Here is a 27,868-nt window from a genome sequence, read left to right on the forward strand (position 1 = left end):
AATAAAATTAACTAATATTTAATTTGCTTATATGTGATTATTTCTATTTTGTTTCATTCGTAGTGCGCGTCACAGTTTTGGCATGTTCCTCTCGCTCGCCGTATTCTAGCTGTACGTGTGTGAAAGACAAGTCACAGAGGCCAATCACAAGAGCCTTGCAACATTTTCCTGCCAATCAACAAGAGCTTGCTCACAGCGCACTTCCATTTATGGACCTGCAAGCACTTCCTCGTTGAGGTGAAGGCTACAAAACGTGTCGCTCTGATGCTATCCTTCGGGAGTGAAAGCACAGGACATAGAAGGCGTCCCACATCGCGGATTACTGAAGGCGTTTGTAAGTGGACGAGCCTGAGTAAATATGGGGGTAAGTATTGTAGAATGCATTATTTTTGAGCTAATTCGAGTTATCTATGAGTGATGACTGGTTATATTAGATAATGGGACGGTGGTTACTGCGTTGTAGTGTCGCGTGATTGGCCACATCTCTTGCCTGATTGTGTGATTGTCCACTAATTAACATTATCGGGATATATTAGCCAATCAGGTATAAGGTTGTTTTCGAACTGTCCTGTTATTGGTGGCTTGCCAGCTCTTTCATATGTTTATTGGTTATTATTGTCCAATCAACAGCTTACATTTTTTTTCAGGCGAATGACAATACTGTAGTCCAATGAATGTCTCGCCGGCACGTCTGTAATTGGCCTAATGCACATTGTGGGCGTGATTTGGTGATGTATTGTAATGGAATGGAAAATGGCGGCTGTTCGGAGACCGCATTAACTTTAGACCGTACTAGTAATAACAGCAGCAACCATGTACGCCCTTTTCTTGCAGTATATTAGAAATATGTGATTGTTGTTATTTCAGTAAAACTTCAAGTCTAGTTGTGCTTTCCATCGGTATAAGCAGCACGTCTTCCAAAAAGCCTACATTAGCTGGCGCGACTTGGAATGGTGAAGGCAAGGAACAAAGCTCGAGTAACGTTATTCAGACAAGCTTTATTGTATGACACAGAGATTTTTTTTGGCAAATTCTCACTGCCTCACGGTGTAGTAAGTTGCTGTAGTTTGCCTCTTTAAATGAGTCGGACTCCAGATTAAGTTTCCCAGACGTTGGTTCACCAAACCCGCTTATTGTCATCTCTGTTACCTTGCAAAGAGTCTCGTAAGTTATGAACTTTTTTGTAACTTAAGATACTTTAACTGATTAGTAAAGCTACCATTGCGAACACACGCATTCCAGCTGCTTGTTTGTTATCCAATGGAGCTAAAGTGGCGGTACTAGAAAGTACAGCTGAAGGTGGTTTTCTGATGAGTCTATGTCAGTACTCGTCGTTAAATACCTGCATTTGGCTGCACAAAGCTCGCTTTTCCAGTGATCATGGATGATTCCAAGCCACGATACAGCAAAAGGCTGGTAAGTTTAAAGTGAGTTTGGGCACATTTGCCTCAGTTTACCTCGGGATATAAGTTCTTTTCATCTTATTGATCATTATTTACTCAAATCCAATACAGTACTGATATCTTAGGTTAACTCACCAACCAATATGTCATATGCAAGAGATGGGTGTGTGTGTACTTGAGTATTATATATAGAGTCTATATATTTGTTTTGTTAATGGCAAGATATGAAAAAAATTACAAGGCCTGGTGTTAAATCTCACATTTTCCACAAACTTGGTTTTAAACAATACAGTGCAGCTTTGTTTCGAAGCGATGGTTTTTATTGACATACTGTACAGTGATTACCCAGCAGGACGTACTGCAACTTAAAAGTGCCTCTCAATGTTTACATTTGATGTTTATTTAAAAAAAGTGAAATGTGAATTGATTAACGGCTATGTGATATACCTAGAAAAAAGAATTGGAAGGAAAGTGTTATATGTTAATCATATTGCTAGTTCCTGAATCAACCAGGCAGAGAAATAATTAGCACACTGCAGTGGTTATCAGCATATATGACTGATTGATGAATGCCAAGAAATCGAAGGACAGAAATGCCAAAAAATGTCGGCGACAGTGTCACCATCCTATAGTTTGTCCACCTGAGAGCGGTGACAAGATTGTTTTTCATCTGAAAAATGTACTGTCCAGTGCAGTCTTTTGGTACTACCTTTGAAAAAATACTGCTGCAGGAGGCTGTCCAATCCTTTTTTTGTGAAGATTCAGACAACACCATTAGACCTGTAGCAAATATTTCTAACAAACATTGCATTTAACACTTGTGAAATTAAACTCATTCTATGTGGGATTAAAATGTCTTAGATTTAATAGAGGCTTTCCGAGTTTTGCAGTGCTAATACAGGGTCTTGTGTTGGATTGTAGAACAGTTTGCCGACCGGCTGCGACTCCTCAAGTCATGAATTTTTTTCTATTCATTCCTTAACATGCTTTTAGTGTTTTGACATTACTAAATTCAGTCAAATTAGAAACTTGCACGGGTGAGACCCAATATCTTAATGTGTCATGACATTTGAAATGACGACATGAAATCCAAACATCCTGACAAGCTGGCATTGAAGTGTACAAGAGTGCATATGACCTCAGAATAATAGGAAAACGCTGTTAATATAAGATTATAACATGGTTGAATGCAGATGCCAGTAAGAGGTGGGAGAGATTATGGAGCACGGGGGGTTGGGGGCTCAACCTGGGATTATCCCTGTGTCACCTGTCATGACCCGGGGCCCAATAAAGCACTATTCTCTCTCTATCAGTTAGTGCCAATGTTTGAAAGCAACGTTAACATGTCGTCTGCTTGAAGGGAAGCTCATTTTATAATGGAAAAAAGTAATTCAATTTGTGACAGTACCTGATGCGTGGTTGTTTGTGTCTTCAGCCATTTCTACTTTCGCTCTCATTGATCTTTACCATGCCTCTGATATTTTCAACCATCCATCCTTCCTTCCTCTGCCTAGCGGGCTGGTACCCGTCGACGTTACCATGATGACGGCATCTCAGATGAGGAGATTGATGGAAGGAGGATGTTTGACCTGGAGGAGAAAGTCATCAGTCAGAGGTTTAGCTCTGACCGGGTCATTCGCATGGAGGGAAGAGGTAGGCTAGCACAGTTATCAGTTATCAGGTTAGAAAAGGCAAATTTGAACGTTGGACTGGAGTTTTTGTTAACAAAGCCGTGACAGAGTTAAATACGAACAATTGTCTGACAGATATAGTAGACATTAAGACTGCTGGAAATTGCTGCTGCTTGCCCCCGCATGGCTGACACGCAGGTCACTGTGGCGGAAGTTTTAAATGTGCCACATAGCATCCATCATATCTGGTTTTCTGCAGTCACAGTCTGTCGCAGCCATCACAAATCTTCAACTGAAACAGATAGCAGTGAATTAAGAGAACCATAAATGAAACAGTCACATTTTGTTGTCTATGTTTTTTTTCCTATTTCTTAGACTTTACCTATGAGTTCATCCAGAGAGGTGGCCTGAGGGACCCAATTATCTTTGAGAAGCCTGATGGACTGGGAATCAAGTAGGCATCCTCTTTACTTTTCTCTTCTCCTCATCTCCATTACATCTACCTTACTACTTCTCTCTTCATCTCTTTTCATCAAGTCTTTTGTTAACTTGCTTGTTCTTTCTTCTCCTTTGAAACAAAACAAAAAACAACAGCACTCGCTTAAGTTAACGGATAAACCAAACAACATTGACTTGTAATATGTTGAGTCACCTCTTGTTTGTTAAAAAAACTTAACTTAAACTCTTGTTCTCTAGGATGCCCGATCCTGACTTCAGTGTTAATGACGTCAAGATGTTTGTTGGTAAGACTTCAGACATTAAGTTTTCTTCCATTTCATTAATTAGATGCTACTACAAGTCTCAATTTCAGTAATGGTGCCAGCTGTCTGTCCTGTTAAAATGTTCTTTAATAAGATATTAATGTCAGTAGAAAGATTTACTAATGATCATTGAATTTTCAAATGAATGTATTTAATTATTTGTTGATGAATGATCTTGTCTATAGAATATTAAAAATCATTAAAATTGCTTACTGTGTGTAACAGTCAATAAACCTAAAACCATCAAGTATTCAATGATACAATATTATGACAAAGTACATCTTCACATTCCAGAATCTGGAGCCAGCTAATGTTTTAGGTTTTTACTTCATAAATTACTAAAGGATAGATTGAACACCAGAATTTCCTTTGGTCAACTTACTGTCAATCAACAAAAATTGCTTGACTTGCATATTTGTTCTTCTGACCCATGTCCACATTTATTTTAGGAGAGAGTTCAAATTGTTTTTAATGTTATGTCCTTTTTATGTACAATTTTGTTTCTGTATTTAATTGGTCTTACATTAAATTTCTACATTGACAACAATGATCTTGACTATGAGCTGTGTCCTGTGAGCTGCTGTTTTGACCAGATTTCTTTGGCATGCAGTGACTAACCATTTCCAAACAAACCTCTCAGGTAGCAGACGTATGATAGATGTGATGGACGTGAGCACTCAGAAGGGGACAGAGATGTCCATGGCCCAGTGGACACGTTACTACGAGACCCCCCCATCTCAGAGAGAGAAGCTCTATAATGTCATCAGCCTGGAGTTCAGCCACACCAAACTGGAGAACCTGGTCAGGAGACCTGCCACGGTATGTCATGTTTGTGTTTATCATACATTTTATTCAGGCCCCATTCAAATGGAAGCATTTTAGCAGCTACAGTATAGTACTTCTACTGTTCATGCCTCAAAATGGTAGTTTGACATGAAAACCTTGTCACTGAAAGTGTGATGGCATGTTGTCTGTAGGCTCAGAGAAATGGCAAGAGTCTGAGTGTCTTTCTTTCTTTCCCTTCTTCTGTCTTGTATTGGCGTGCAGGTAGATCTAATAGACTGGGTGGACAACATGTGGCCTCGTCACCTGAAAGAGAGACAGAGAGACTCAACCAACTCCATCAATGACATGCAGTACCCCAAAGTACAGAAGTATGTCCCCCATGTTCGCTTTTCTCTGGAGTCAAGTCTGTCCATAAGATGTTGCTGAATAAATTGCTAAATTAATTATATTTATTTATATCAAATTAATTTCAACTGGAAATAAATAAACTTGTGGATTTAATTGACTTGGCGATTGCATGTAAACTTTGCTCCTGTTCATGTGACACTGCAGATACTGTCTGATGAGTGTTGAGGGCTGCTACACAGACTTTCATATTGACTTTGGAGGGACCTCTGTGTGGTACCACATACTGAGAGGAAGCAAGGTGGGGACAGAGGGCATTCAGAGAGAATTTGAACTAAACACCTGAATGCTGTTCTTATGTGTTGCGGAACTTAAATACGTAATTTGAATATAAATTATAAATTATTAATTTGAGGGGCATCTTAAATGATTTCTGTTTTACTCTGTAATGAACTAGAAAGTGATCATGTTGTGGGCTGAGCAGAGAGCGGAGTGTATCTGAATTGCAGTTGTGTGTTTTCAGGTGTTCTGGCTGATCCCTCCCACGCCTCAGAACCTGGAGCTGTATGAGAACTGGGTGCTGTCGGGGAAACAGGGAGATGTTTTCCTTGGAGACCGAGCATCTGACTGCCAGAGGATTGAACTGAAGCAGGGCTGCACCTTCATCATACCCTCGGGTATATATTTAACTCTCACTCACTCACAGTACTTGCTGAAGGCCCTCAGTGATGTGACAGAAATACAATATTAATGTGTGTGTTATCTTCAGGTTGGATCCATGCCGTCTACACGCCTGTGGACTCTATGGTGTTTGGAGGAAACTTCCTACACAGCTTCAACATCCCAATGCAACTGAACATCTGTAATATAGAAGACAGAACGCGAGTAGGTGCAAACACACTCTTTTATAAGCTGTAAATGACAGGAAAATGATGGATTTTGTAATGGTTAAGTACCTTTTTCAACTCAACCACAGGTGCCAGTAAAGTTTCGTTACCCCTTCTATTATGAGATGTGCTGGTACGTGTTGGAGCGCTATGTCTTCAGCCTGACCAAGACCTCCTACCTCACACCAGAGTTTCAGAAACACTCGCTGGGAATTGGTATGAACACAAACCTTGGGGCTAGGTGTATGAAGAGAACTATTTCATGGTGTTTTTTTGTTTTGTTTTTTTTTGTTTTTTTTTTAAATATAATTAGTGGAGATTGCTTGTTTGTAAATACGATGTGTAACTCATTCCTTGGTCAGGTCTGAATAAGCCGCCCAGCTCAGATCCAGCAAGCGAACAGGTGAAGGAGGAGCAGGGTGGTGGCAGTGATGAAGAGGCTTCAGAGCAGCAGTCTGACAAGCCTGCAGTTAAAATTCATCTGACTTCCCTTGAGCTGGAGGGAATGTGGAACCTGCTGGGGAAACTGGAGGCTCTGCCCTCCAACAAGAAGTGTGTCCCAGCAGGGATACACAACGCCCCGGCACTCATTACACACATCAAGGTCCGTTTGTCTGTCGCTTAACGTCTATGTAATGTTCCCAGAAATGATGGAGACCACAATGTTTGTGTGTGAGATCTTCTTGATATTTAATGCTGTCCTGTCCAGTGTTGGTCCTTTCCCTCACACCACTCTTATCTCTATCGCACAGGCTCTACTGAAGGAGCATGCCAATGACAACCCGAAACTCTCCTACACAGGAAAACCCATCATCAAGTGGCCAAAGAGAGTAAGAAATCTTCACTTTGAGACACAAAGCACATTAGTAAAATGATAATGGTGTATCCTGAAGTGTTAAGCCAAAGGCAAGCAAACTTGCCTTGTCTTTCCCTAAAAAGTCCATGACCTCAATGACTGTTAAAATCTTTATAGATTTTATGTCATTATTGAATTCTCAAATGTTTGCCTCTTGATCAGTGGGGGGAAAAAATTGTTTCCTTTTGAAGGTTAAAGAAATCCTCATGAAGATCGTTCTGTACTGCATTAACAGCAAATACCTTTCAGAAAATGAATATTTCACAGTTTGAGTGTGAAAATGGTGTTTTTTTTGCATGTTTTACTTGTTAATTTTTTTTTTCCTCTTGTTACCTTAGCCATTGTTTCTTGTTCTTCTCTGTTCCACTACACCAGCCCTCATGGTACCAGCCTCCACCTCTTCCACCGCCTCCTCCTCGTCCTAAATTGGCCTCTACTCCTGTCATCCCACGACCACAGAAACCAGCATCCTCCATGTCTGTGCTGAGACGGCGCAGGGTCAGGTAACAAAGTGTGTATGAGTGTGTGAGAGAGAGAAGCAAATTTTGTCATATCAAATAAAGATATGCTTGAATGTTGTTGTAGACACTCTAAGTGATTTTCTATTTTGTTGGTATTAGGTCTGTCTCAGTTTAGCTCATGAAATACAAGTTTTTTGGAGCCAACGGCAATTATATAGCATTTTTTATAATTTATTATAAAAAATTAAATTTTTTTTTTTTTTAAGTCACATAATTTGTGAAGGTGTATGATGTAGTTGTCTTCAGTGATCATCCATTAATTGGTAAATTTAAGAAAAATGTGATATATTTTTCGTCTCTGCAGGTGTAAGCGCTGTGAAGCGTGTATGAGACCAGAGTGTGGAGACTGTAACTTCTGCAGAGACATGAAGAAGTTTGGAGGACCAGGAAAGCTCAAGCAGACCTGTGTTCTACGACAGTGTCTCTCTGTAAGGGACTCCTATGAATTTCTTCATTTATATATGTTAGATGTGTCTGTTTTTGAAACTCCCCCTATGTCCCCTCCAGCCAGGCCTTCCTCTCTCTGCAGTGTGTGAAATCTGCAAAGAGCCTAATCAGGAGGAAACTGGAGACTCTTCCCTCACTCTGATGGAATGTTCCAACTGTGCGCAGATAGTCCATCCTGCCTGCCTCACGGTAATACACACACAAAACCAGGTGCTGAAATTAGTCCCTCTTCACAGTGCAGTGCACTTTTCTGTCATTGTATTTGAGTGTCTGAGTTCTGGGGGTAACATTTATGCTCTACACAGTGCCCTCACAAATTCCCACAATGGAATAAAAATAGTAGTGTTTATGGAATATGACACCCATATTATCATAACGCAAACTGGCACTCACTATTTATAGGTATTTGTTTGAGTAAAAAAAAAAAATCATTCTATAAACTACTGAAAACATTCCTCCCAAATTCCAAATAAAAAATTGTAAATAAATATTTTTAAATTTCATTTAGAGCATTTATTTGCAGAAAATGACAAATGGCCGACATAACAAAAAAGATGTATGTTTTCAGACCTCAAATACTCTAAAGAAAACAAGTTACAGTATGCATACAGACCCTGAAAATTCATTAATTCATTCTTCTGTCACCAAGTGCTTGGTCATCTCTAATGTCTGTAACTGTCTCTGCAGGTTCAGGGTGAAGGACTGGTGAATAAAGACCTGCCCAGTTGCTGGGAGTGTCCAAAGTGTGTCCAAGGAATTACTGACCCAGAGGTATACAGTCTTTTAACAAACACACATGCACACTCTCAGTGGTTCCTTCTTCTTGTATGTACAGTACACATATTGAACACACTGCTGCACACACACTTCTAAGTCTCTTTGCAAACACTTGCGCTCTTTGAACTCTTAAGCTGGCGTTCACACACACTTGGTTGCAGTGCCAAAGCTAACGGGTATTGTGTGTCTCCTGTCTTTTCATAATTTTTTTTTGTTTTGTTCTTTTGGTTGCTTTATTTTCTGTTTTCTTTTAATTTAATTTAACTCCGTCAGTCATCAGGCAGCGATGAATCGTTGGCTGCCGGCCACCAACAGCACATCCGTCCCCACGGCCCCCTGGTCCTCAGGCTGGGCCCCGGGCCCTCTGCTACCATAGGGGGTCCTGTGGGCTCCCAGCAGGATGGGGAGGTGGTCCGCTGTGGTTTCTTCCCTCCTCCTCCTCTCCCTTGCTGCTCTTCCTCCTCAGCGTCACTTCTGTTGGTGGCGGCCCCTCTGCCTTCTCAGCCAACCAGCTCGAGACTGGTGAGAGGAGCCGCCTATTCTGCGTACATCCACTCGTCTGTTGCGAGCACACCACCCCTTTTTTCCTTTCGTCTTTTTCAAGAGAACAGACACAACTCTTGATGTAAATTTTACTATAAAATCAATTTTGTTAGAGACACAATGACTTCCTATTTAAAAAGTTCTGTTTTCATAGATACAAGAGTAGTGCCTCTTCTCTCAGACTGTTACCTGCTTTCATTTTGGAACTCCCTTCAACTCTGCTTGGTTTGTGTCCAGTTTTTCCTTTTCCATACTTTCTTAATGATTTTTGTCATGGCTGATCTTAAGGGGAATCGTGTAGCCTGGTTTTTAACAAGTTAAGACAAGAAGATGTTCTTTGACAAAACCACCCCTTTCTCCAGGTTTGAGTCGCAATGAAATAAGTAATTTTGTGACTGGACACAGCATACACTCTCCTCCAATAGTATTGGAACAGTGAGGCCAACTCCTTTATTTTTGCTGCAGACTGAAAACATTTGGGTCTGACATCAAAAGATGAATATGAGACAAAAGATCAACATTTCCGGGTTCCAGGTATTTACACCTTAATTTAATGCAGAACGTAGACGATCTTTTGTTTGATCCCACCCATTTTTCGTGTGAGCAAAAGTATTGGAACATGTGACTACCAGGTGTATTTTGTTGCCCTGGTGTGTCCTATTACAACAGACGCAGAACGGGTAGACCAAGGAAAACAGCAGCAGTTGACGACAGAGCGAGCTGTAAAGAAGGACCCTAAAACATCAGCAACAACCTTATCCAGAGGACAGGAGTGAAGGTATCACAATCTACTGTTAGCAGAAGACTTCATGAACCAAGGTACAGAGGCTACACCAGAAAATGCAAACCACTCATTAGCAAGAAGAATAGGCCAGACTGCAATTTTCCAGAAAGTACAGGTGCGAGCCTAAAAAATTCCGGGACAAAGTTTTATGGACTGATGAGACAAAGATTAACCTTGACCAAAGTGATGGAAAGGCTAAAGTTTGGAGAAAGAGAGGATCTGCTCATGATCCCAAACATACAAGCTCATCTGTGAAACACAGTGGAGGTAATGTCATTGCTTGGGCTTGCATAGCTTCTTCTGGGACGGGCTCATTAATCTTCATTGATGATGGCAGCAGCAAAGTGAACTCGGAAGTCTACAGAAACATTTTGACTGCCAATTTAAATAAAGGTGCAACCAAACTGATTAGGAGATCCTTCATTGTGCAGCAGGATAATGACCCAAACAGCAAATGGAGGTGCAAATAAAAATAATAAAGGTGCCAGGGCCCAGCAGGCGACAGCGTAGGGGATAGCAGAGGCTACCACAGAGTCATAAAAAGTCCTGAGCAGAGGTCTGCACACTCCGAAGGACCTCAGTCTCCTCAGGAGTTGGAGGCGACTCTGGCCCCTCTTGTACAGGACGTCAGTGTTGTGGGACCAGTCCAGTTTATTGTTGAGGTGAACTGATGAGTGTGGTAGTGTCCTCCTTCTGAAGTCAACCACCATCTCCTTTGTCTTACTGGTGTGCAAGCACAGATTTTTGCGCTCACACCAGTCCACAAAAGCCAAAATGACTGACCGGTACTCCAGCTCGTTCCCCTCTGACACACAGCCCACGATGGCAGAGTCATCAGAGAACTTCTGAAGATGGCAGCTGTCCATGTTGTAGATTAAGTCCAAGGTGTAGATGGTGAAGAGAAAAGGTGAGAGGACGGTGCCCTGGGGTGATCCCGTGCTGCAGACTACCACCTCTGACTCACAGCTATGCATTCGCACATACTGTGGACGGTCAGTGAGGTAGTCGATGGTCCAGGCAGCCAGATGTCTGTCCACGCCAGCGTCCCCCAGCTTCTCCCTCAGCAGTGCCAGTCTGATGGTGTTGAACGCTGGAGAAGTCAAAGAACATAACCTTCACAGCGCAGCCCGTGGTCTCCAGGTGGATGAGCGCCTGTTTCAGAAGGTAGATGACCGTGTCCTCTACCCAGACGTTGGGCCTGTAGGCAAACTGCAGCAGGTCCAGGGTGGAGCTCACAAGAGCGGAGGTGGCTGAGGAGGAGCCTCTCCATGGTCTTCATGGGGTGAGAGGTCAGGGCGACAGGTCTGTAGTTCCTTTTCATGAGTTATTTTAGGAACTGGGACCACACAGGAGGTCTTCCACAGGACAGGGACCTTCTCCAGGCTGAGGCTCAGGTTGTAGGGGTGGCAGAGGACTTCACAGAGCTGGTCTGCACAGGTCCTCAGCAGCCTGGGACTGATGCCGTCTGGTCCTGCTGATTTCCTCTGCTTCAGTCGCCTCAGCTCTCTCCTCACCTGGTCTGATGTGAGGGGGGGGACTGGGGTGTGCAGCAGAGGGTGGGGGGCAGAGGGGGTATGGGGCTGGGAACAGTCGGTGTGGGTGTGGGGGAGCAGGGGGCAGGTAAATGTGGTCTGGGGAAGGGGGGGGAAGTGCCCACTAGGCTGGAGATGTGTGAAAAAGGGGGAGCAGGAAGGGGGGCAGAGGGGGTGGGGGAGAATCAAATCTGTTGAAGTAACAGTTAAATTAATCCACCCAGCACTGGTCTCCATCAGCTGTCCCTCTGGTACACAGTCCAAATCCAGAGATGCTCTCCAGTCCTCTCCACACATCCCGCGGGTTGTTCTAGGCCAGCTTCTCCTTCAGTTTCTTCCCATAATCCTTCTTTGCCCGCCTGATCCTCCATTGTAGCTTGCGTTGGACTCTGTTCTGCTCCTCTCTGTCCCCTGAGTTAAAAGCCCTTTTGTTCTGGTTCAGGAGGGCTTTGAGCTCAGGGGTGACCCAGGGGTGGTTGTTGGAAAAGCATCGTACCCTCCGAGTTGACACAGTGCTGTCCACACAAAAGTTGATGTAGTCCGTGATGCAGTGTGTGAGGCCGTCGATGTCATCTCCATAAGAACAGCAGCATGCTCCAGTCTGTGGTCTGGAAACAGTCCCTCAGTCTCTCATTAGCCTCCTCGTCCACACTTTAGCAGTCCTCTTCTGTGCAGGTTCTTTTCACACCCTGGGTGTGTATTGGGGGAGAGATGAACAAAGTTGTGATCAGACAGGCCAAGGTGGGGGAGGGGGCGGAGGTGTAAGCGTCCTTCACATTTGCATACAGAAGGTCCAGTGTCTTATTGTCCCTCATATGACACTTAACATACTGTGTGAATGTTGGAAGAGAGGCAGAGAGAGAAGCTTGATTGAAGTCCCCATTGATCAGCAGCAGGGCTCGGGGGTGGTGCGTCTGGATCTGGCTGACAGCACTGTGGAGCCACTCACATGCGTCGGAAGCCTCCGCGGCAGGAAGAATGTACACGCCAAACACAATCACGTGCAAAAACTCCCTCGGTAGATAGTACGGCCGCATGGCCACAACAAGCAGCTCCAGGTCCCGTGTGCACAGCTGTTCCTTCACGTGCATGTTTGCAGGGTTGTTCCAGCGCTCATTCACATACACCGCCAGCCCCCCTCCTTTCTTCTTACCGCTCTCCGCCGCACTCCGGTCCACGCGCATGAGTGTAAGTCTGTTCAGGGAAACCACAGAGTCCAGTATCAGTCCATTCAGCCACGTCTCTGAGAAACACATGAGGCTGCACTGTGCTGCCGGGTTAGCGCAGCCAGCTCCTCCGTCTTTTCCATGATAGAGGATATATGTCCTCCGCTTCTTTCGTCCACCTCTGCAGCCTCTCCTTTTCCTCCGTATCTCCGCAGGGACAACAGGTTTGTCCCCGTATAGCAAAGAAGGGCCTAGCAGACTAAGGAGTTCTTCATGTGTGTGCGTGGGACCCTCGGAGCTGTGGCTGAATCCAAAGGGGTCCATGACGCGGATCCAAAAATTGATAAAAACAAGATAAAAATGGGTTTCCCATGTGCAGAGTTGCACAATGACAAAGATAAAGAAAAGTGTCTATTTACAAAAGAAAAAAGGAAAAGTAAGAAAAAAGGGGTCAGAGCAACCGTTACCAGCTGCTGGTCATTCAGCGCCATCCTAAATCTTCAGGTGTAAATACTTGGAAGTAAAAGCTGAAATATTGATCTCTTGTCTCATATTCATCTTTTGATGTCAAACCCAAATGTTTTCGGTCTACAGCAAAAATAAAGGAATTGGCCTCACTGTTCCAATACTTTGAGGGGAGTTTATATGCCGTACAGCTCTGTGCAGATTTTTGGTCTGTTTGCTTTCAATAAGTGTACTTCAGTACCATTTTAAATTAAAAATGTGTCATCAGTATTTGTCAGTGCGCTACTAGACACAAGTCTCTTTCAGTGTCAAAAAGGATGGTAGATAAGCTATTGTTGTTCAGTGGCCTTCTTCAGTCAGCTTGAATCCTGGGGTGAACTGCTTTAGTGACACTGTTTGTCCGTCCTCTTCAGTGTTTTTTTATTTTTCCATCACTGCAGTAACTGGCTGTCTGACCTGCTTTCTATTCAATCAACAATAAGGAGTCAGTGTGTTGAAACAGTGTAGAGGTTATTAAAACTGTAACCTGAATTTTTTACTTTTCCACAAAATGCTGTCTAATGTTTAATGTGAACAACTCATTAACTGTTGATATATTTTAATGGTAAAATGAAGTCTATAAATGCGGTAAGGGTGACCAAGATTAATCAGAATAGAAGTTTAAGCACTCATGCAACTATTGATGGCATTGACACCATCAAGCACACCATGTTGAGGAAAGTAGTTTAAAAACACACAGACACACAAACAGCAACCATTTACTTCATACTGCCTTTAGAAACAGTACAATTAGCTGATACTTGGCTTGATCAGCCAACATCAGTAATCAACACAAACACACATTATTAGACTGTACCATTAATCAAACCAATAACTAACCGCAGTCAGTAAATGTCTTAACACTTGATCATACTTACACACACAGTTATTACACCAAACTCCTTTCAACAAATATGACTGTTTTAACTATTTCTTGCACATCCGCAGAACCGCATTAATCTAGAAACACAAGATAAAATGCGTCATAGGTTGACGGCCTTCTTGCCACTTCAGCATCAATATAATCCATAAAGAAACTGTATTTTGGTACAAACTTTACAGGTTTTGGATTTTGTCTCCTCAACTGCCTACCAGCCTCTGTTCGTTAGTTGGGCTTTTTGAGTAAGAGATGATCATGGGAGAGAGATAAGAGGTGAACTGTTTCAAACAAAGATTCAAAGATTTTCACTAAAATACCGACTGTTGGATGTATTAGGTACACACTGAATTAAACACAGACTCATGCCACTGTTACAACGCCATGTATCATCAACGAGAAAATAGGTTGCGTCCCATGAACGTATTGAGAGTGAGTTTACTGCGTAATTTCAGAATTTAAAACTGGACGCATGCTTCGCACTATCATTGGAAATTGACTATTACTGAGTGCCGTATACAGATGTGTCAAGTCAGATCTCACAGCAAGTTATAAACTCTATGTATGTTCGTAGTTTGCTAACACTGAACAGCAGTATGCTTGTAAAATTCAAAACACACGTATTAATTCGTACACCATACAGTGTTTAGCTGCTTGTCCTTATCACATAACGTTAATTGTTGGTTAGCAGGGTATTAATCTTTACGGAGTGGGACAAATCATCATCTACTGTTGATGACAGAGACACTAGGAAACATGGGTTTGTTTATTTGCTGTGTTGCATGTAGTTTTGAATGCAGACATTCACAACTTTTTATCAAGGGCACAACAGCCAGTTCAAGATGGGGCAAGCCAAACTGGCTGTGTGGAAGAACGTGCGGTGCATTACAGCCACACCCCGGGCCATCCACGCCGTTGGCCAAAAAGTCCTGCCCTGCATTCTGTTTGCCTGCTGTTCCCAATGCAAAATGGAGCAAAGTTGTAGAAGGATTTCTGGTCCTTTATCACAATTGTTGAGCCAGAGTGAGTCTTAAATATTTCGAATATAGACATTGGAGATTTTCCTCTGATGACAACAATGTTCCTAAGCAAGAAGTCCCCAAAATTACTGACCTCATCACAATTGCTCGTTTCACATTTGATGACACGGCATTTCCATTTTTGTGTCTCACACAAACATGTTGAGCTATCAGTAATGGGAATTGTGGTAATGTTCTGTTCATTGTGCCTCTGTAGGTTTTTTATGTGCTCAAGCTGTGCAACTTTTGTAAACTGCCCTCTAAAAAGCTCCTTTTGTTTTAAGGTCCATCTTTTTATTCCTAAATCAAAGGTACTTGAAAATATGACATGTTCTAATAATGAGTTTCATGCAGCTAAATATTGAGCCACTGTGGGGGCGGGGTGACCGACCAGGGAAAAATATGCAGTGAAACAGAGTTGAATGGTGTAGTGAAAACAACAAACACAATTTCACTGATGTTATTGTGCTGACCTTTATTTCAGTAACATTAACTTTTTCATTACTTGCTTCCCTTATCATTAATGATTGTGGCGTGGTTGTGTTTTGTTTATTTTTTCCCAACTTCTGAAGCAGGTATGCCAGAAAAGCTTTGACAGCCACCGATTTATGTAGTCATTTAGTTGTTTTGCTCTGGCTTCTAATTGAATAGTCTTCCATAATTATGGCAAACCACTTTTTTAGCCTTTAGATTATTGTGGGTTTGGAAATGGTCAGCATTAGATATTGAACATCAGCACAACACGATGACAGCTTTGGTCCAAATGCTTCTATCATCCTCAAAAACTTTAATTTATGCAAGATCAAAAGTGTCAGAACAAGAGCTGACAGGAGGCTTTCATGAGATTTAGCAGTTTCTTTGTAACATCTCATATTTTTCCCCCAGCAGTCGAAAGGAGACAAAGGTGAAGGCCTTCCAGTGGTGAGTATTTATTGTGTCGACTCTTGCTTTAAATTAAACAGTAAATTGATTCATTTTTTTAAATTAATCTAAGGTCTCTAACAACTTCCTTTGTGTGTCTCTCTTTCTTTCCCTGCATGTCCAGAAGCGGAAATCTTCCTCCCTGCTGGATGCTCGTATGGCTAAGATTTACAGACGACAGAGACACAGCCGTGATGGAGACGACTCTGCTAGTGATGATGATGATGAAGGTTTGTCTGTGATAAAAGGTGAACCTGAAGCACCTTTTCACTGCTCACTGCCCACTACTGATTTTCATTTTGTTACTCATTAATCACATCATAAAAGAGTGTTTCTCAAAAAAAGAAAAAAAAATCTTGAAATTTGACATTCAGATATCTAGTTGTGTCTGTGATCACTTAATTCTGACCTTATCATCTGTCCCAGCCTCTCAGAGAAGAAGGATGGTGCTTCATGTCCGAGGAGGTGGGCACTCTTCTAGACGGGGGTTTGGTGCCAACAGGAGAGGCCTAATGAGAGGAGGCTCAGCCCACAGAGGAAGCAGAGGAGGGCTCATGACTCCCTGCTCCTCCTCAGTCCTCAAGCTAAAGCGAGGGATGGGCATGAGGGAGGGTGGACGGAGGGTACGAGGAGTGAGACTGCGGGGTGGCTCCAGGATGCAGCGAAGAGGAGACGAGTCTGAGGAGTCAGATGACGATGATGACGAAGACGAAGAAGAAGAAGAAGAAGAGGAGGAGGAGGAGGAAGACGACGAGGACAGTGAAGACAGAGGCAAAGAACAACAACATCGTCGGCGTAGGAGGAGGCATAGGACTGATGAAGATGAAGATGAGGACAGTGATGGACAGGAGTTTGACCCTGAAGAGGAGGAGATGGACACACTGGAAGATGAAGAGGAGGAGGAGGAGGTGGAGGAGGAAGGACGCTGGGATTCAGACCCAGAACCCCCTGTCCTCCTTGTGTCCGATCTGAACGATGACCTGCTGAGTGGCTCTTATCTGACTGTCACTCTACAGCGCCCCCACAAGGCCAAGAGACAAGCTGGTAAGACTTGAAATGCCAGTACTTACAGTGTAATATATTTAAATTAGATCAAACAAAGTAACTAAAAAATCTAAAGTATAGTATTTGGTCACATAGCTGAACTGTAAAGTAAAAATGAATGAGTTAAACTCCAACAGACATGTTTTCACTGCTCAGGCTCCATAGTTCCAAAACTAGAAGCAGCTATGGGTCCGAGGACAGCTTCAATGGGTGCTGCTGGTCAGCAGGGTTTCCTCCAGAGGAAGACAGCTCTGTCCAAACCTTCACGACTCAAGAGTACTGACACTGCTGCTGACAGCATAACCCCAAGAGGACCTGGCAGGTAGAGCTAAACACATGATCTAATTTGGTTTAGTCCACATCAACTAGTAGTAATGATATAAAATGTTTTTTTTTTTTTAGATTAAAAGTAAATATGTCAGTATTGCTCCAACTTAAGGTGCAGGTGTTCATGTTTCTGGGGTGGCTGGTAGAGGTAGGTTGGTAGGTCTCTCTCTCTCTCTCTCTCTCTCTCTCTCTCTCTCTCTCTCTCTCTCTCTCTCTCTCTCTCTCTCTCTCTCTCTCTCTCTCCCCCCCCCCCCCCCCCCCCTTCCCTCCCTCCATGTGGCTCCAGTTAAGTTAAGAGGCTGCATTCCTTTCTCCAAAGCCAGCTAAGGCTTTAGAGAAAGGAATGGTGGTTGGGGCATCTCAGTCAGGTCTGCTCTGGTCCTCTTCTGGGTTTAACAACCCTGCACTGAGCTTGGTTGGGTTCAATTCTTTTAGATTAATGGACCTACACTTAAAAGTGTTGATGTCTCTGCTCTTGCATTCTCTCTTCTGATGTCTGCCCTCTGGTAGGTTCATATTATGTTACTAATCAAAAATGTCAAATGACTACATCATGTGATGCGCCAACCAGACGTAGAAATTTCGACTCCCCTTGCTCTAAATTTCACTCAACATCTTTCCTACCAGTGAAAAGCCGCATCGGGTGCACATTATGCCTATAGTGTCACTAGACAACTTTTTCGCCTGAATGGATGGCAGGTTGGCGCCAAAGATTTTCTGCAATCCATATAATCCGTTGCAGTCTGTTCTTGTCCTGTTTGGTGGCAGACCCAAACCAGACGATGATGGATGTGCGTTGAACAGACCAGATTATTCCTGTGTACAACTGGATCAGCAGTGTTGACTCCACTGTCATCTCCACAGTTTTGACTGTGTTCAGCTTCAGGTTTTTCTGACTGCACCAGAGGGACCAGCTGTTTGACCTCCCATTTGTATGCAAACCCATCACTGTCTCAGATGAGGTTGATGACCATTGTGCCATCTGCAGACTTCAGGAGACTGTTCTCCTGAGGTGCAGAGGGAAAATGGAACAAGGGTCAGCCTCACTTGCTTCTTCCTGTCAGTCAGGAAGTGTGTTATCCACTGACAGGTAGAGGCTGGCACAGTGAGCTGGTTGAGTTTTGAGTGGAGGGTTTCTGGGTTGTTGTTAAATAAAGAGCTGAAGTCCATAAACACCAGTTAAACCCCAGTCTCTCAAAGGATTTTATGACCACAGACATCAGGGCGACTGGCCTGTAGTTATTTAATCCAGAGATGGATTAAACTAACATGCAAGTATACAAGGGGTATGATTGTCTCATATATAAGCTAAAAGTAAAAAGACCAAATAACAAAGCAGCTTGAAAATGAAAAGAAATAAACTGGAGCAGCACCACATAATCTGATAGCTAGGAGAGCAGAGAAGAATATTATATGTGCTCTATTCAACCTGGCTGTAGATCCTTTAGCAATGGCTATCAAACAAAACCCAAATATTCCGGAAGTAACGATTTATATAAACGACTTAAGATTTTATTATATGCTGATGATATCCTATTAACCTTAATAGATCCCACTAATGGACAGTGGCGAAAATACAGACCTGGCCTATGTCAAGCCTTTTCATGGATCGATCGAAACACTCCGACAGAAACAGCCATGTTACAATGACAAAGTTCCAGACAATCCATTCCAGCAAAATATTCAGACCAGAATACTGTAATAATCCAATTACTGTGCATAGCTAAACGAGTTAAAGATGGCCCGAATTCTGAACAGCATCAAATTAAAGATGACACATTTATTTAATATTTTAAGATTAGTTTGTTATTTCCATCTTTTATAGTTTCAAAAATAATAAAAAAGGAAAAGGGCCAGAAGGAAAAATTGGGCATACTGTATTGTCAGTAGTTAGTAACACCCCCTTTGGCAAGTATCACAGCTTATAAATGTATTCCTAGCCACCTAAGAATCTTTCTACCTTTCCTTCTACCTTTCTTTCTACCATTCTTCCTATTGTTATTTCTACCTTTCTTTCTACCATTCTTCCTATTGTTATTTCTACCTTTCTTTCTACCATTCTTCCTATCGTTATTTCTACCTTTCTTTCTACCATTCTTCCTTGCAAAAGGCTTCTAGTTATGTGAGATTTTTGGGCTGTCTTGCATGTAGTCCTCTTTTGAGGTCTACCCACAGATACAGTGGCTTGAAAAAGTATTCATACCCCTTGAACTTTTCCACCTTTTGTCACGTTTCGACCACAAACATAAATATATTTTATTGTCATTTTATGTGAAAGACCAACACAAAGCAGCACACAATTGTGAAGTAGAAGGAAAATTATACATGATTTTAAATTTTTTTCACAAATAAAAAACTAAAAAGTGTGGCCAGCAAAAGTATTCACCCCCCTGTGTCAATACTTGGTGGAACCGCCACTTGCTGCAATTACAGCTGCGGGTCTTTTGGGGTATGTCTCTACCAGCTTTGCACATCTAGAGACTGAAATTTTTGCCCATTCTTCTTTGCAAAACAGCTCAAGCTCAGTCAGATTAGATGGAGAGCATCTGTGATGTTCTTGATTGGATTTAGGTCTGGACTTTGGCATGGCCATTCTAACACATGAATATGTTTTGGTTTAAACCACTCCATTGTAGCTCTGGCTTTATGTTTAGGGACGTTGTCCTGCTGGAAGGAGACCCTCCGTCCTATTCTCAAGTCTTTTGCAGATTCCAACTGAAGAAAAGCACCCCCCTAACATGATGCTGCCACCACCATGTTTGACAGTGGGGATGGTGTGTTCAGAGTGATGTGCAGTGTTAGTTTTCCGCTACACACAACGTTTTGCATTTAAGCCAGAAAGTTCAACTCTGGTCTAATCTGACCAGAGCACCTTCTTCACCATGTTTGCTGTGTCCCCCACGTGGCTTCTGGCAAACTGAAACGAGACTTCTTATGGCTGTCTTTCAGCAATGGCTTTCTTCTTGCCACTCTTCCATAAAGGCCAGATTTGTGTAGTGCACGACTAATTGTTGTCCTGTGGACGGATCCCCCACCTGAGCTGTGGATCTCTGCAGCTCCTCCAGAGTTACCATGGGCCTCTTGGCCCTTTGTTTGGCATGTAAGCTTAGGTGGACGGCCATGTCTTGGTAGGTTTGCAGTTGTGCCATACTCTTTCCATTTCTGGATGATGGATTGAACAGTGCTCCGTGAGATGTCTAACGCTTGGGAAATCTTTTTATAACCTAACTGTGCTTTAAACGTCTCCACAACTATATCCCTGACCTGTCTGGTGTGACTTCATGATGCTGTTTGCTGACCAATGTCCTCTTAACAAACCTCTGAGGCCGTCAGAGAACAGCCGTATTTATGGCTAGATTAAGGTTAGATTACACACAGGTGGACTCTATTTAATCCTTAGGTCAACATTTGATCATTCAGAAATCATCTGGCAACTTCTGAAGGCAACTGGTTGCACTCAGAGAAAAGGGGGCTGAAAACGTTTGCTCGCCACACTTTTCAGTTTTTTATTTGTGAAGAAATTTGAAAATCATGTAGAATTTTCCTCCTACTTCACAATTGTGTGCCGCTTTGTGATGGTCTTTCACATAAAATGCCAATAAAATATATTTATATTTGTGGTCTGAATGTGTTTGCTTCCAGAATTTACTGGTATTTAATTGAATTCATTTTTCTGTTCCTGGTGTCACTGGCTGCAATGCAAGCCCAACGCATGGTCATGGTTTTCTCTGAACACACTATTGCTCATTGCATCCCAAAAGTTCTATTTAAGTATTCTATTTCCAAAATGCGTCAGGCTTGTTTAGATGTCCCTTTGCTTCAGTCTAACGCTGAACTTTGTGGTGAGGACAAAGGAAAGTTTTCTGCTGATGACTCTTCCATGAAGGTCATACTTGTGCAGGTGTCTCGGCACAGTAGAACATTGCACCACCACTCCAGAGTCTGCTAAATCTTTCTGAAGGTCTTTTGAAGTCAAATGGGGCATTTGGTTTGCCTTTCTAGCAATCCTACAACCAGTTCTCTCTAAAGGTTTTGTTGGTATTTCAGACCTGAACTTGACCTCCCTGTAAACTGCCATTTCTTCATTTTATTACAGACTGAAAACACATTGCTATCTTCTTATAGCCTTCTCCTGCTTTGTGGGCATCAGTTATTTTAATTTTTATTGTGTGCTAGGCAGCTGCTTAAAGGGGCCCACATCTGCTGATTGTTGGGACAAGGTTTGAGGAGTCACAATATTTATAAGGCTTTGAAATTTGCATCACCTGTCCTTACGGTTATTGTGACCATTGGTGCTCTCTTACTTGATTTCTTGCTGGATTTGACTTCAGACCAAGTCCTGGCTGGAGTTGATACTTTTGGTCCAGTCCCAGTGCTGTGCCAGTTAGAAGCATCATTAATGATGGTTTGGCTGACAGTACAGCATATCAGCAAAATCTGGATAAGATTCTCTACAGTTGATGTAATCCCGTGCATAAAAGTCTATCAGCACCGTGTACGGTAGCTGCTACAGAGTCATTTCTTCTGTGCATCGTCACATATTTACATGCAGTGTTTCAGTCTTTTCAAGCTGTGCAATTATCTCAGTCAGTTGCTTCTGTGCAGCCCACAGAATTTGACATCTTGTCTGCATCCTAATCTGTTAACTAGCCTCTGCAAGTCAATCTAAATTTGTGTAATGTTAGCTGGCTAGTAAAACACCACTAACATTAAACACCCAGTCAAATTCATAAATGTGTTGGTCGACCCCTTGACTCTGTTACTTTTTCGATTTGGTTGCCACAGACACAGCTGGAAAATATCTAAATACCTCATCAAAAACACCCAGTTTAGGTGCCACAAAGACGGCTCATAGCAGTAGTCCGCTCCTTTATCCACTGCTTCATTAGGGTCTGGTGGTGGTCATGGGGAAGAGAGAAACAGCTATGACCAAGCAAGCCAGTAAGTAAACACATTGGTTAGCTGTGGTGTCTCCTAGTTCGCAATAGTGGTGGTGGTGCCACTTTTGGCATACCTGACCAGCAGAATTAAAACTTAAGACCCAACCATCCAATGAATGTAGTTTTTTGTACTTCTTGTTAAAACATATGGATAAAACAACCAGGAACTGAAACTGCAGTATAAAAAGGTGCATTAAAACTGGTCAGGTGGTAGGGCCTTCTTTTACTGAGTGCCTCTTCCTTTGAGAATAGTTTTCCTACCCATATTTGAGAGGCTAACCTTTTACACACACACATACACCGATGGCACAACATCAGGAGCAATTTGGGCGACATGTAGACTGTCGAGGCCAGGGAACATACCACCGACCTTCTGATAAGTGGACAGCCACTCTACCTCCTGAACCACAGCCACACTTTTTTGTATATATATTAATGTTTTGCTACTGCTGTTTATTACTGTTTTAGCGTATGTATTGTATGTGTCAAATATTCTATTTGTAATGCTTTGTATGTAGTTCATCTCACTTTTTTATTTTTATTGTGTGTTTTACTGATACTGCTCATTGCTGTATTATATGTACAGCCCTTGAAGGCACGCTTGGTAATATTGGGCTGTAATAGACTTTATTTGCTACTTTTGTCCACAGTTGACTAAGAATTTATCCAAATATGTGTGTGTGGTATGTATGCATGTGACATAATTAACCTAAACACCACATTTTTGATCTTGTAGGCCACGTCTGCGGGGTAGCCATGGTGACAAAGGCACTAGAGATGGCTCTGTGTCTTCTTCAGAGGAAGAGGAAGCTGCCACTCCTCCTGCACCCTCCTCGCTGTCTCCTCCATCCCTGCTGTCTTTGCCATCCTTTAAGGACGTGGGCAATGAGATAGGAGGGGAGAAGGAGGTTTGGGTGTCTGTATTCAGATACCTGAACAGAGCTGAGCTGCTGGCCTGCATGACTGTCTGTAAGGCCTGGTACAAGTGGTACGCCACATACGTTTTTTCCACAGATAAAACACTCCTCAACCTCCGTGTGCTCAAGTCTTTCAGTTGACCTTGTTTGTTTTTTTTGGTGAACAAGAAGCAGAGCTCTGACACAGCCAGTCATGTATCACTGTCCTGTACAGGAGCTGTGACAAGCGTCTGTGGAGCCACGTGGACGTGAGTCGATGCAGCCCACTCACTAACCAGGCCCTGGCAGGCATCATCAAACGTCAGCCTGTCTCTCTGGACCTGTCCTGGACTCTCCTGGCCAAGAGACAACTCAACTGTCTGCTCACCAGGCTCCCAGGTGCACACACACACACACACACACACACAGAGCCCCCTGTCTGTACATGTCTCATTACACCTCCTCTCTCTGTCTTACTGTGTGTGTTTCTAGGTCTAAGAGAGTTGAGGGTGACTGGTCTGTCCTGGTCTTGTCTGTCAGCACTGGTCTCTCCCACTCTGCCTTACCTGCGACTGTTGGATCTGCGCTGGTGTGAAGGCATTAAAGATGCCCAGATTAAAGAGATCATCATCCCGCCTGGTTAGTCGCACCAGGAATGAGCGGACTCAAAGCTCAGTGACTGTATGCTTGGGGCTCGCTTTCGGTGTCAGCGAACTGGCTGAGGTTATTTCCAGTTTGGTGTCTTAGTGGTTTGTCATGTGCCTCAGTGTGAGGAGATGTATGATAGAGGGTGTGGTGAGGCCACTCCACTGACGTACTGCAATCATGGTGCCAAGAATCAGTGTGGCTGGCCTACTCCGAGCAGTTAACTGCTCAGCTCATCTGTGTTCTGTAATATTTTTTGTCTGTCTACTTGGTGAAGGCTCATCCATAATAACCTCCCTGAAATCACACAAATGCTTTTATTCATGTTTTGCTTGTCTTTCCACTTTCATTTTTTGTTTTTCAGCCACCTGACATCACACAGTAAAAAAAAATATTTTGATCATGGCATAAATGCCAGCATGCAGAATAAATATTGCTTGACATGAGGTGGTTATATAAGACAGTCATGTTACCAAACAACTTATTGGCAGCTCATTGCCAGGATCCAGACTATGTGTCTTTGTGAAGATTTAAGAGGCATAACATTCATGTTAGCAATTCCTTTTGCAAGTAAAACATTTAAAAATACAACATGAAAGCTAGACTGCACATTAAATAATAGTTTCATTTTATTCGTGGCTTTATGGTATTTAACTGCAGGTAGTTATTGTATGGACCATTGTCATGATAAATCGCTTAAAATGGTAAACGGACTGTATTTATAAAGCGCTTTTCTAGTCTGCCGGCCACTCAAAGCGCTTTACAACACGATCCTGCATTCACCCATTCACACATGGTAGCTAGGCCACCTGCTCATTACTATCATTAACACACACACACACACACACACACACGCACAGTGTCCTACAGCATCAGTGGGTTCAGTATCTTGACCAAGGATACTTTGACACTTAGACTGCCCAGGATAGGGATCAAACCACCAATCTTCTGATAAGTGGATGACTGCTCCTGAGCCACAGTCACTTCAAATCAGGCACTATTACATTGTTTCCGCTGAGGAAAACTTAAACTTAAGTTACGCCTGTCATCTCCATATTGACCTTTCCATCTTAAGTGACCATTTCTTCCATCTGTCTGTCTCTGTAGGTTCAGAGTCATCTCGCAGCAGACTGAGAAACATGGTGACACTGCGTCTGTCCGGTCTGGACATTAACGAGTCCACTCTCAGGCTGCTGCAACGCCACGTGCCCCAACTCGAGAGGCTGGACCTGGCTCACTGCAAAGACATAACAGACTCGTCCATTGCCCTGCTGGCAGCAGTCGGGACTCACACCCGCAACAACCTCACTGAACTCACATTGGCAGGTGGGTGTTCCAGTATAGTCATGCTCTCATTTCAGATTTCAGATTCAGAAAAACTTTATTGATCCCTTCAGGGAAATTGCTTTGTTGCAGTGGACGTTGACAGTTAGAAAGAAGGATGAAATAGATAATGAATACAAGATGAAAAAAAAAACTAAAGTTGCAAACTACTATAATAATGACATAGCCATAATACTAATAATAATGTGCAAATGCAAATGTGCAAGTGGTAAATAAAATAACAAGAATTTAAGATTAAAGATAAAAACTGCACAGTATAATGCTAATAATAATGTTGATAACAGTAATAACGGTAAGGTCAGCTGAAAAGGTTAGGAAAGTATATAGTTGAATGGCCACCAGAAGGAAGGACCTTCTGTAGCATTTATGGAGCACTTGGTTACTTTGAGTCTCTGCCTGAATGTGCTCCTCTGGCTGACCAGAACACCATGAAGAGGGTGGGAGATATTGGCCACGATGGAGAGGAGGTTTGACAACAGGTGGCAGGTCACTGTGCCGTACCTGAAGTCTGCAGTGGACACCTGGTGTAGGAGCCATAAATATGTATTTATGTTGTTTATTAATTATATCAGCTTTATTTGGTCACTGACCCTTCTGGTAATTGGTACCTGGGTGTGCTTTTACATTACTTACCTGTTCATAAGTAAATTACAGCAGGTAGACACAGGGCCCGTCACTTCTTGTCATTTCAGGCTCTGTTTTGTCTTGTATAGTTTAAATTGCGTCCTGTCTTTTTCTGTTCATTGTTTACAACGCATCCAATCAAAAAGCATGTTTTTTCTGAATGTGTCACAGCCTACTATCATCCACACAGCAACTTTCATTGTTAGTAGTCGCTCTATCCCATACTGCTCACCACTGTGTCTGATACAGTTTTGGGGTTGCACATGCTGGCGGTGTCCGATCAGGTAGTCCATAATCCAGGCACTGGATAAATTAAGGAACGTGATTCTGGTCTTGCCACCTGGCTTGTCCAGATGGGTGTAGGCACAACTGGTTAGTAGTTATTAGGGTTTGTTATTAGTTATAGTTGATAAGGATGTCCTTTAATATTGGTTATCTGCTAATACCAAATCTGATTTGATCCTTATGTTTATACAGCTGCAGATGGTGTCTGGTACATTGAAATAACATGTATAACCTTCTGACTTTGGCCCACCTTCTTTTCACAAGCAATTGATCGAAATACTGATCATTATAAAAAAAATTATGAAGTTCATCTGGGAGAATGCGCCTCCAAACTTGCTTACTCCGGTCCTTGTTGCAGTCATGCTTCTTTTACCTCCATAAACAATGTTTGAGTACAAACAAACCACACAACAGCAAAGTTTCATTTAAGATGAGAGCGGTTCCTGACGTCTGTCTGCATCTGTCTGTCTGTCTGTCCAGGTTGTAGTGAGCTGACAGATGGCTGTCTGTCCTACCTGAAACGTCTCTCGTCTCTGACTCTGCTGGACCTCAGAGGATGTAAGGGCATCAGTAGACGAGCCTGTGATGCCTTTATCTCTGACCTGTCCCACGTTGCCCTCTACTGTATGATGGAGGAGAAGCTCATCCAGCGCATAGACTAACAAACATCTTGTTACAGCACAGTTGCAGCTGTGAGGGGGAAGAATAAATGCTTTGTCAAATTTATTTTTATATGCTAAACGTTTTGTCTATCTTGCCCAGCATGAAGAGCACCAAACCTGGGTTTAACTGTTCACTGGCAGTTTGGCTGTCTTTTAGAGGCCAAAGGAAACTGCTCCAGAGCTCCTAAAATATCACTGTTTTCTGTTTCAACATGTGAATAAATACCTCACAGGATTTGTGGGAAGTTTCACATTCTCATTGGTAGTATGCACATAATGTTTAACCAGGTGTTGGTTAAATGTGAAACCACCTTTTACTTTAACCAGACTGACATTGGATGGAGCACTGCTTGTAAGTAAAAATAAAGTGTTAATGTTCAATTCGTAGTAATTGTACTGCAGTTAAAAGCATTATGTTTACCACATGCAGACGTATGAAGTATGATATACTGTGTGGCTGCCTTCTCAGCGCAGTGTGATAAAACTAACAGCACCTGTGTCTATCTTAAAACTGATCGTGGTCTCTGGTTGTCATATCTGCATGCCATTAGTTTGTGCCTGCATCTGCTGTGACGAGGAACCAAGGTTGTGTCATCAGTTCCTGTTTCTTTCTAATACATGCTCTGCTTTAGCTGATTCACACAATACTGCTGTCCTTTTTTCTCACACCTATGGCATGTTACATCTCTGGCAGGACACTCAATTTCCATGATTAGGGGATTTTCCATATCAGTGCCAATGACATTTATCCAAAGCAATTTATAATGAATGTATTCAGCCATTGCAACAGTCCTGAAAGTACATCATCAAACATGCTGGACTGTTTCAAGTGTATATGTATAAACAAGATATAGAGAAAGCGGTTTATCATGGGCCAAGGTGCATCTGAAGTCCATTTGATGACCTGGGTGACTGAGAATCTTTACAGATGTCTGGGACAGAATTTGTGCAGCTGCTGGCCTGATATCAACGGGAAGCTTGTTCCACCATTGTGAAGCCAAGACAGCAACAGTCATGATTTTGAGCAATAGGTGGTCCTTCTCTGTACTGAAGGAGTAGCAAGTCGATTGGCAGAAACAGGGTGTAGTAAACGGGATGGGGTGCCTGGAGGTAGGATGGGTCTGGGCCATTCACAGCACTGCAGACAAGTACCAGCATCCTGAACTGGAGTTTAGCAGCCACTGGTAGGAAGTGCAGAGTGCTGAAGAACTGTCTATGACAGTTAGGGCTGCTGCCTTCTGGATGAGCTGCAATGGTTGGATGGCACATGCAGGCACACCTACCAGGAGCGAGTAGCAGTAGTCTAGGCATGAGATTACCTGACCCTGGACCAAAAAGTCC

At 42.8% G+C, this 27,868-nt stretch overlaps 1 protein-coding gene across 4 annotated transcripts; it reads left to right on the forward strand.

Moving 5' to 3' along the window:
- Positions 1-230: 230 nt before the first annotated feature.
- Positions 231-26,762, forward strand: kdm2aa (lysine (K)-specific demethylase 2Aa). 4 transcript variants are annotated; one of them, XM_041966788.1, is made up of 25 exons: positions 231-364; positions 2,918-3,056; positions 3,410-3,488; positions 3,731-3,777; positions 4,436-4,614; positions 4,843-4,949; positions 5,134-5,227; positions 5,450-5,603; positions 5,696-5,811; positions 5,903-6,029; positions 6,176-6,417; positions 6,566-6,643; positions 7,045-7,172; positions 7,495-7,618; positions 7,698-7,826; positions 8,325-8,408; positions 15,725-15,760; positions 15,885-15,990; positions 16,187-16,804; positions 16,961-17,126; positions 22,808-23,059; positions 23,203-23,366; positions 23,460-23,606; positions 24,720-24,938; positions 26,346-26,762. In XM_041966788.1, the coding sequence occupies exons 1-25, from the start codon at positions 359-361 to the stop codon at positions 26,525-26,527; spliced, it is 3,723 nt and encodes a 1,240-aa protein (XP_041822722.1). In that variant the 5' UTR covers positions 231-358; the 3' UTR covers positions 26,528-26,762. The 4 variants fall into 4 exon arrangements, with proteins under 4 accessions (XP_041822722.1, XP_041822723.1, XP_041822721.1 ...); XM_041966787.1 differs by lacking the exon at positions 231-364 and adding an exon at positions 771-1,416 and having other exon boundaries at positions 15,728-15,760; XM_041966786.1 differs by lacking the exon at positions 231-364 and adding an exon at positions 772-1,416.
- Positions 26,763-27,868: the final 1,106 nt, after the last annotated feature.

The sequence above is a fragment of the Chelmon rostratus genome, chromosome 3 (assembly GCF_017976325.1).
Source record: "Chelmon rostratus isolate fCheRos1 chromosome 3, fCheRos1.pri, whole genome shotgun sequence".
NCBI classification, from domain to species: Eukaryota; Metazoa; Chordata; class Actinopteri; order Chaetodontiformes; family Chaetodontidae; genus Chelmon; species Chelmon rostratus.